Below are 8,547 nucleotides of genomic sequence, written 5' to 3' on the forward strand. Positions count from 1 at the left end.
TGTTATTTTGAATTCTGACTTGCTTCTGTTATATTAAACATCTATCCTCTATAATGAATGTATAGTTGTGAACCTTCTATCCTCTGTAATGAATGTATAGTTGTGACCCTATTGACATGGGCTATTACTATTCCTTGCTTGGGTCTTTATGCTGTCCAATCAAATAGCAATCTATCATAGGTAGCTACTTTGCTCTTTTTTATTTTGGATCTGGCATTATGTCATTATTTAGAATTAGGCATGCTGCACCTATGGGATGGACCAGACAATGCGCCAAGATTTATACTTTGTTTACATCAGGATAACGTGTCGAGCCAGACACCACCTGTCAGCATCAAAATAAGAATATAACGCCAGAACCTGGATTACTACTAATTTAGCATTACCTGTTTAAACAAAATATTGGGACCGGCACCCTTGCGTCAAGGCGCGGTCCCGATAGATAGGGGCACGCGTTCCTGGCCGGCTCTCACAGCGGCCGCTCATGCAGTTGCCATGAGAGCCGGCCGACGCTGCGGATCCCAGATTGGGGCGGGCCATGCCATCATCACCTTGGCACCGTCGCCGTCGGCCGAGGTCACCGTTCCGTTGAGTCGTTCTCCAAGTCACGCAAAGCGTGCCTGCCTGCCTGCCTGCCTGCCTGTCCTTTTTTTTTCAAACAAAAGGCCATAATAAGCTAATTAATCACGGACCCGCCCGCCGCCACCGGACAAAACCTCGAGCTGATTGTAAATTAATTGGCGCCACATGCAACTCCAACCCCATCGCCCCGGCCCCGGGCGGGCATATTCGCCTCCACCCCACCCCTGACCCGCCAACCGGCATCGGCATCGGCATCAGCTGCGGCCGCTTCCCCTGCGATGCCACCCCCGACCCCCCAACCCAATCATCTCCGGCAGCGTCAGCATCACCTCCCCAGTTCAAAAATACACTCGGCAGAGCAAGTTTATTAATCAGTTTCCTTTTTAATTAATTTCTAGAGCGAGATAGGGGGGAAAGGGGAGGTATAAGTAGGGCGAATCGCCGCCCATGGGCGCACATAATTTTTTGGAGTAGGAGGGAGGGAGGGAAGGAAGGCTATAAATTTAGTGCTGCGGGTATATAGGGGGATCGCTACAAGTAAGCGCTCCATACCGGGAATAGCCGGCCGTCCGACCGTCCGTCCGGGAGGAAAGAAACGGAACCAGCCATGGGGGACGGTGGTGGTGGTGATGGCGCCGCCGCCTCCTCGTCGCCGCCGGCCGCCGCGGCCGCCCCGGGCTTCTCCTACCTCGCCGTCTTCCACAACTTCCCCCTCGTCGCCGCGCTGCTCGGCTTCGCCATCGCGCAGTCCATCAAGTTCTTCCTCACCAGGTAACCCAACCAATCGCTGGCCGCCAACGACGACTGACGACCCTTGCTCTGACCTTCGCTTCCACCTCCTCCTCCCCTGGACGGCGCCTTCTTTGGCCGTGGAATTGCGGCCAGAGGAGGAGGGTCAAAGTTAGTCTTCAATTTTCACAGATTAGAGTGGGGAATCGTTCAGGGGAGATCTGGTTCAGAATGCAATTCCCTCCGATTCTCTGATTTTGCTCTGCTCCTTGGGGATGCTAGGCTGGAGAATGCGATTCCCTCTGGAATTATTTACTTGCGTCTTAGGGGGGGAAAAATGAGCTGGGAGCATAAGCAAAATCGCCGTAATCTCTTCAAATTAAGCATATGGTTTGGTCGGCCCGTGCCTGTTCTGGGGTGGGTGAAATTTGCATTTCTTCAGCTTGAACACATCTAAACAAACGTTGCAACTCACATATTCTCTGACTGCGTGTTTCGTTTTGTTTCCATTCAGAGGCCCTTAACCATGATCACCCAAAAAAGATATTCATACGAGACAAAAACAAACCAATAAATTTGGGCGTTGATCTGACATGATCAATGGATTTTGTGATTAATTCCCCATTACACACTTCTGCGCCTTTATTCGCACTATCAAATAAAAATAAAATACACACTTCTGTGCTTGTTAATTGTTGCAGTAAGTTTTCATAGGCAGATGCTGCTGCAATAGGTCTGATGTGCATTACTTCTTGACTGAATGAAGGTATAAGGAGAAAAGATGGGATCCTAAGCGGCTTATCGGCTCCGGTGGCATGCCGTCGTCGCATTCCGCGACCGTTACAGCATTATCGGTAGCCATTGGCTTCCAAGAGGGCTTCGGCAGTGCCCTCTTTGCCACATCAACGATATTCGCAAGTGTGGTAGGTTATCCATCTCGTCCCATCACGCATCACGTGTTTGTTTATGAAGAAAAATAATATGTTGCTTCTTCCTGGACATAAGCGTTCTACCATGAGTTGGACATTAAAATGTTGAGTGCAAGCATCGTGCAGGATTTTTATACTTAATTTCCTGTCTGTTGATTCATGACGACGAGGTCTTTGAGTTTCGATTTTGTCACTTGATTGGCAGGTGATGTACGATGCTTCTGGTGTCAGATTGCATGCTGGAAAGCAAGCAGCGGTATGTAACATCTGCTCTGATTTTTGTGATTATATATGCTTTGATGTTCTGAGTTTTGTAATTATGCTGCGCCTTGTCCTGACCTTTTCCATTCTTTAGGTGTTGAACCAAATAGTCTGTGAACTACCGGCTGAACATCCCTTGGCTGAAACAAGACCATTGCGTGAACTTTTAGGCCATACCCCGACCCAGGTCTGCTCAAATGTCCTTTTCATTCTCCATTTTTAGTATTAGTTTGGCAGTTCGAAAGCGATGCCATATTTTTACCGCGATCACCCAGTCGCCAGCTGAGCTCATTGCCCGTTCTGGGAGGTTTGCCCCTCCATGATCGTACCAGAAAACTTATTGCCCACTCAAATTTGCTCGCAGGTTGTCGCCGGTGCGGTGCTTGGGTGTATGATAGGTATTGCAGGGCAGATTATCATTGCAGTGACAAGTGTTGTATGACGCTGCTGTGTCTCAAGGTGCAGGAGAATTGCTAGTGTTCTCAGAGACCTGAGAAGAAGAAGCTTCTCTGGTGTTTCTGTGACTTAGGTATCGGTTTGATGTGTAATGATGTGCCGTAGTGCTGTTGAAGATTGAATCAAGTTTTGATAGCACCTAAGTGTATGTTCAGGTGATGTTCTCAGGCTTGATGTACAGATTATCTATTCGATAACTTCATTGCTATGGTGAAAGCTAGAAAGTGGCTGCATCACTAGTTATAATGACTCGCTAATTTTGTTCTTTACGCTTGTATAGATAGGGATGGCTCGGGTTAGAATTCATGGGGTTTAGTGCATAATAAAACTCACTTTTTGGGGGGAAGATATGGATCTGTATCCCGATTCTTGGGGTTCAGTGTACAGTGTAACAAACAAATCACAACAAAAACACTTGGTCCAAACACTCCCTGTTGATTAGTACAAGAAGCTGACAGCCAACATATCTAAAGCATGATGTAACAAAGATAATTTTATTCACATTGATGTAACATCTCCGGGAAGTTCATGTCAAATGTATGATAATGTAACCAACATGTGTGAGAAGATATCAACAAACAAACCTGACGGTCATGTACATGCAAATAATGCAGCATGGAACGGTTAATGTCCACGTCTAGTGGTCGAGGTTCTAAGTTTGACACTTGAACCCAGTCAGTTAATGAATGTATATCTGGGCATTCTTACACCTGGGGCCTATTTAAACTCAAAATCTGAGAAAAGACTTTTCTAACGTCTGCATAAGCATCTCTCACCGTTTCAGGTTCTGTTCTCCATGCTATGTGCTCATCAGGCCTAACCAAAATAACACTTCTATTGCTTACCTGACACATCTCCCACCACGAGTTGGCAGATGCCCTTGGTATTTCCTCGACATCGACATAGTTTGTCCAGGGAGCCAGCTCGGACATGCTCCCTTTCACTCCCTCGCCCCCTGAACCTTGTGGCCACATGACGCAAACTTTGGCTGATAACTCGAATTCATCTGTTATCCTTAGCATGGCCCGGGCAAGCTTATATGACTCTTTCAGTGGTGCGATAATGATAACAAACTCAACTTTATCCCCACTTACTAGGTCCAGTGTTGAGAACATGCCCTGTAAGAAGTCATCACGCCCACGGCTTACACAAAGGTACATGAACGGCTAAAAAAGAATGTACCAATTATAGGGGTCAAAGGGTCGAACCTCACTCGAAGCAGACAGTGGTCTCACCAGCATGTGTGGTAGCCGTGAACCAACCTTAGCAGATGGGATGTACTCTCCTGATGACCTCTTAGAATGCTTCTGTTTTTCTGCTTGATAAGTGGTGTCAGCACAATCTTCAGCAACTAGGGCTCCTTTTTCATAGCTGAAAGTGCACAGTAGATCCAGGTCAGAAACTTGCCTATTTGGTGAGAACATAGTATTGTCTCCGGAGGCGGTCTACTCATGTTGTTCCATCAAGTAAACTCAAAAGGAAGATAAACAGTAAAGTTGTTTTGAAGAATCATTCACAGTACAGAGACTAACCGAAAGCCAAGATCCTCTGCAGGGAACTGCAGCTGTAGACTTTTTCCTTCATCAAGAATACTTCTCAATCTTGCTAGTCTCAAGGATCCAAGGGGATTGTTCTCACTCAAAATGTAGTCCGAGACTTGTGTCCGACCAATGGAAAATAATCCTTCCAGAACCACCTTCTGTAAATTTCTTGGAATGATTGATCCTAGGCTGCTGTTGATTACTCTGTGCACTGATAGAAACATGTGAGGGATGCGTATAAGGGGCAAGTTACAAACATTCAACTGTAATCAACCATAGTTGTACATGTTGTCAATATTTACTTTTCAAAGAGAATAGCAATAAATTGTGCACAGCCCTCTTGCAGGAGCAGGGTACTTTACCTGAGTTTGCAATGGTTGGATCAAGGCCAAGGGTAGCAGGAATAGACATTGCTGCCTTGAAGTTTTCCAAACTAAGTACTGTGTTAAAAATGGCAACCTGTCATAAAGAAGCATGAATGCTATTTCAGTATATTTGTAGCAGAGATGTTAACATTGACAAACAGAAGGCATGCAAGGAGAATCTAACAGGTTTGCGCTCTGACTCATAAGTTTGTATAATTGATGGGTCAGCGATGCCATTTAGAAGTAAACACAATTTCCAAGCCAAATTATGTGCATCCTGAACACCAGTGTTCATTCCTGCGAAAAGATGTCAGGAAGTGCACATCTCTTTATACATTTGAACTTCAGATACATAATAACGAGTTCAGCATGGTAATATTGCAGTATCAAATTTGAAAATAACTACTAACCAAAACCACCAGCAGGAGGAAAGCGGTGAGCAGCATCACCAACTAGGATTACACGATTGTCGCAGCCAACATACTTCTCTGCAACTTCAGCATGCATTGCCCATTGTTTTATGTCTAAAACCTGAATATCTGCTGGCTCCCATCCAACCAATTTGACAATAATTTGCTCGCACACCTAGAACCAAAGGGGAAATACATACCGGGGAAAAGAGTAAGGAGGCGTGTAAATATCGGCATAAAATTTACTCTGCAGACTAGAAATCTACAAAACAAGTATTTCAGAACTGTAAGGACTGCAAATAAGTTCTTGAAAGAATACTACAGAACAAGCATTTCAGAATGACAAGGCTATACAGACTGGGTGCCGAAGATAATTTTTAGTAGACGTTCACAGGTGAATGAGGTGGGAAATGCCAAAAACTAGAAATTGAGAAAAATATTCAACTGAAATCACCTTTGCACTAAAATCCTCAAACATCTGCTGAGGCGGATAAAATGGAACCTGAACATGAAACAGGAGATAAATTAACAGCTAGATAACTAATCATCCTACTTCCTTCAGCATAATGGGCATCTTACTCACAACAGTCTGCTAATTTGATATACCTGCAACACAAATTCCCCATGCTCCAGGTCATGTGCCACGAGCACACCAATTGCATCAGGGTTGAAAATAAAGAACAGCATGCCAGGCCTCTCACTAGATAAATACTTTCCAAGATCCCTGCTCACAAAATGAACACTGACCAATTTCTGCAAGTCTCTTTCACCTTTCATAGATATACCAGCCAACTCACGCACTTTGCTTCTTGCGCCATCTGCCCCAAGAAGAAGGCCACAGTGAAGCTTCCTCTCCTGCATCCTCCCCCCATTGTTAAATGATGCTCCAACCAGAATGCCGGCATCGGTCAGCTGAATGGAGCTACACTCGTGTCCCATCAGTATCTTGTTTTCCAGCAGCAAATCTTGAGCGGAGCTACCGCCAAGCTCATCAGGAAAGCACGTCTGAAAGCCAACGTCATCCAGTTTCTTGAGTAGCAAATCCACTAGCTTGTACTGCGAGAAGTGTGCGACCGATATAGGACTAATGACCTTGTCAAAATCTGCACAAAATAATCGTCAGCCGGTCAATGTATGCAGCGAGGTTCAGAACATCGCGCACGCAAACACTTCAAGAACTAAACTCACCTTCCTGCTTCATGTGATCAACTGAACCGAGAATGGTTCCGGAAAGCGAGGTACAGTACACGAACTTCCTCCACAGGTCCACCTGCGGCTGAGCCCTCTCGATGTCCCCAGCCAGGCCATCGAACTTGCGGAAGATCTGCCAACACCACCCAAACCTATGAAATCACCACCCACACAACACACACGAAGGGCTGAAATGGCAATGTTGGGGGTGCGCTTGGCAGATAACTGATAACACACCTCCATGGTGCGGTTGTTGATGAAATGCGCCCGGGGGTGCCTAGTGAACTCCATGCTTCTCTCTAGGACCGTGCATTTGATGCCTGCGAGGTTTCAACAAAACGAAATGTCAAATTTATCAGCTGAGCTCCGATTGATCCACTGAACATCTGATTGGGGCGACTTCGCAGGTGCTCACAAACAAATCCTCGCCCCACGCCTACCGAAGCGCGAAGCAGAGCATAGCTCGCGGAGGCTGGCGGCGCTTACCGAATTTGGCGAGGAGGAAGGAGAGGGCGAGCCCGACGGGCCCGGCCCCGACGATGACCACCGGCAGATGCGGCGCGTGGCCGCCACCGCCGCCGGCGAGGGAGGAGAGGAGCGGGCGCTGGAGGCGGCGGAGGCGCAGCCAGGAGATGCCCCTGCCCGCGGAGAAGAGGCGCCAGCCTCCTCCGGCGGCGATCGACGGCATCGTGGCCTCGGCGGTGGCCGCGCAGGCTGCCGCGGTCTGCGAGAGGGGGTTGTGGGTTTAGAACGCGGACACGAGTACGAAAAAGCAGTTGGGCCGATGGAAGTTGAGCGATGGCGTGTTCGGTAGCCCTCTGTGGCAGGAAACTCCAGACTAGTCATAACTTACACTAGTTTGTCTTAAAAAAAGTAATTTAGACTAGTAACATGCATATGTTATTATGTTACTATATCTATAGTGAGGAGTAACATATGTACGGTGTCATATAACACTTTATTTATTAGGTTATAGACTCATCTTGTCTTGATATGTGTAATGTTACAATAACTAGTTATGTTAGCACATGCCCCTCTTTCCTTATTAATTACTCGCCACCTCATCTGTTTCGCCTAAAAATGTGCGATGTTACTGCTGGAATTTTGTTTATTTTGAGCCTAGTCCAATAGCAGTTTCAGAAATTCCTAATAAATCCTAAAGACCCACTTAACCCATTTATGCAAGGCAAGAGGTGGTACAAAAGTTTAGTCCCACATTGCTAGTTTAGTGGGGGTTGGACCTCCTTATAAGGGAGGTTCTTTCCCCACTTGTACGAGCATGAGAACAAGAGAGATATCCACGCACGCTCCTCCTCCGCCGCCCGCCTCGCCACGCCTTCATATGCTGACTACTGACTAACTCCTTCGTATGCTGCTGTCACGTATGTGTTCTTCTTTCTGTTAGATATCCTGCCACAGTTTCTCGTAATAGTACTTGCCCTAAATATGTTAGGTTCTACCTCATATATGCAACTAGTTCTACTGTCTGCTATAGATATGATAGGCTACGGTTCATATATGCGGAAGCTATTTACCTTCTCTCTGTCAGGACGCATGACTTGTTTTATCTCTACTATATTAGTCATGCTTTATCTAGTATTTCTGTTAATAAAATCATTTGGTAAATTGCTCATATTTCCAACAATCCAAAAACCTTATTATAGGCAATTTACCCCAAGTAGTTTTGTTGCTTCCATGAGACCTCCTATGTTTGAGGGTATCCACTATAAGAGGTGGCGCGTGAGAGCAGTCTTATGGTTTCAAACCATGAGTTGCTATGACGCCACTCTCGGCAAACCTGAAGAGGAGCTTGATGCTCAACAGGCACAAGCCTTTCAGAAAATGGATACTCTGTTTAAGGCTGCTCTCTTGAGTGTTCTTGGTGAGAACATAGTTGATGCTTATGCGTCAATTGATAATGGAAAAGATATGTGGGATGCACTGGAGGCCAAGTTTGGGGTCTCGGATGCTGGCACTGAGCTGTACATCATGGAGCAATTCTATGACTATAGGATGACTGAAGAGCGCTCCGTGGTTGAGCAAGCTCATGAGATACAATCATTTGCTAGAGAACTTGAGCACT

General features: G+C 46.2%; 2 protein-coding genes across 2 annotated transcripts; one reads left to right on the plus strand and one right to left on the minus strand.

Moving 5' to 3' along the window:
* Positions 1–824: 824 nt before the first annotated feature.
* On the plus strand, positions 825–3,196 carry LOC119269832 (uncharacterized membrane protein YuiD-like). The gene is made up of 5 exons (XM_037551755.1): positions 825–1,353; positions 2,078–2,234; positions 2,446–2,496; positions 2,596–2,688; positions 2,866–3,196. The coding sequence occupies exons 1-5, from the start codon at positions 1,190–1,192 to the stop codon at positions 2,941–2,943; spliced, it is 543 nt and encodes a 180-aa protein (XP_037407652.1). The 5' UTR covers positions 825–1,189; the 3' UTR covers positions 2,944–3,196.
* Positions 3,197–3,343: 147 nt separating this feature from the next.
* LOC119269831 (putative polyketide hydroxylase) lies at positions 3,344–7,209 on the minus strand. The gene is made up of 11 exons (XM_037551754.1): positions 6,951–7,209; positions 6,702–6,784; positions 6,462–6,597; positions 5,880–6,376; positions 5,728–5,775; positions 5,274–5,448; positions 5,048–5,160; positions 4,861–4,957; positions 4,490–4,709; positions 4,166–4,328; positions 3,344–4,075 (listed from the first exon to the last, which is right to left on the minus strand). The coding sequence occupies exons 1-11, from the start codon at positions 7,150–7,152 to the stop codon at positions 3,662–3,664; spliced, it is 2,148 nt and encodes a 715-aa protein (XP_037407651.1). The 5' UTR covers positions 7,153–7,209; the 3' UTR covers positions 3,344–3,661.
* Positions 7,210–8,547: the final 1,338 nt, after the last annotated feature.

Source organism: Triticum dicoccoides, chromosome 3A (genome assembly GCF_002162155.2).
Source record: "Triticum dicoccoides isolate Atlit2015 ecotype Zavitan chromosome 3A, WEW_v2.0, whole genome shotgun sequence".
Taxonomy (NCBI): domain Eukaryota; kingdom Viridiplantae; phylum Streptophyta; class Magnoliopsida; order Poales; family Poaceae; genus Triticum; species Triticum dicoccoides.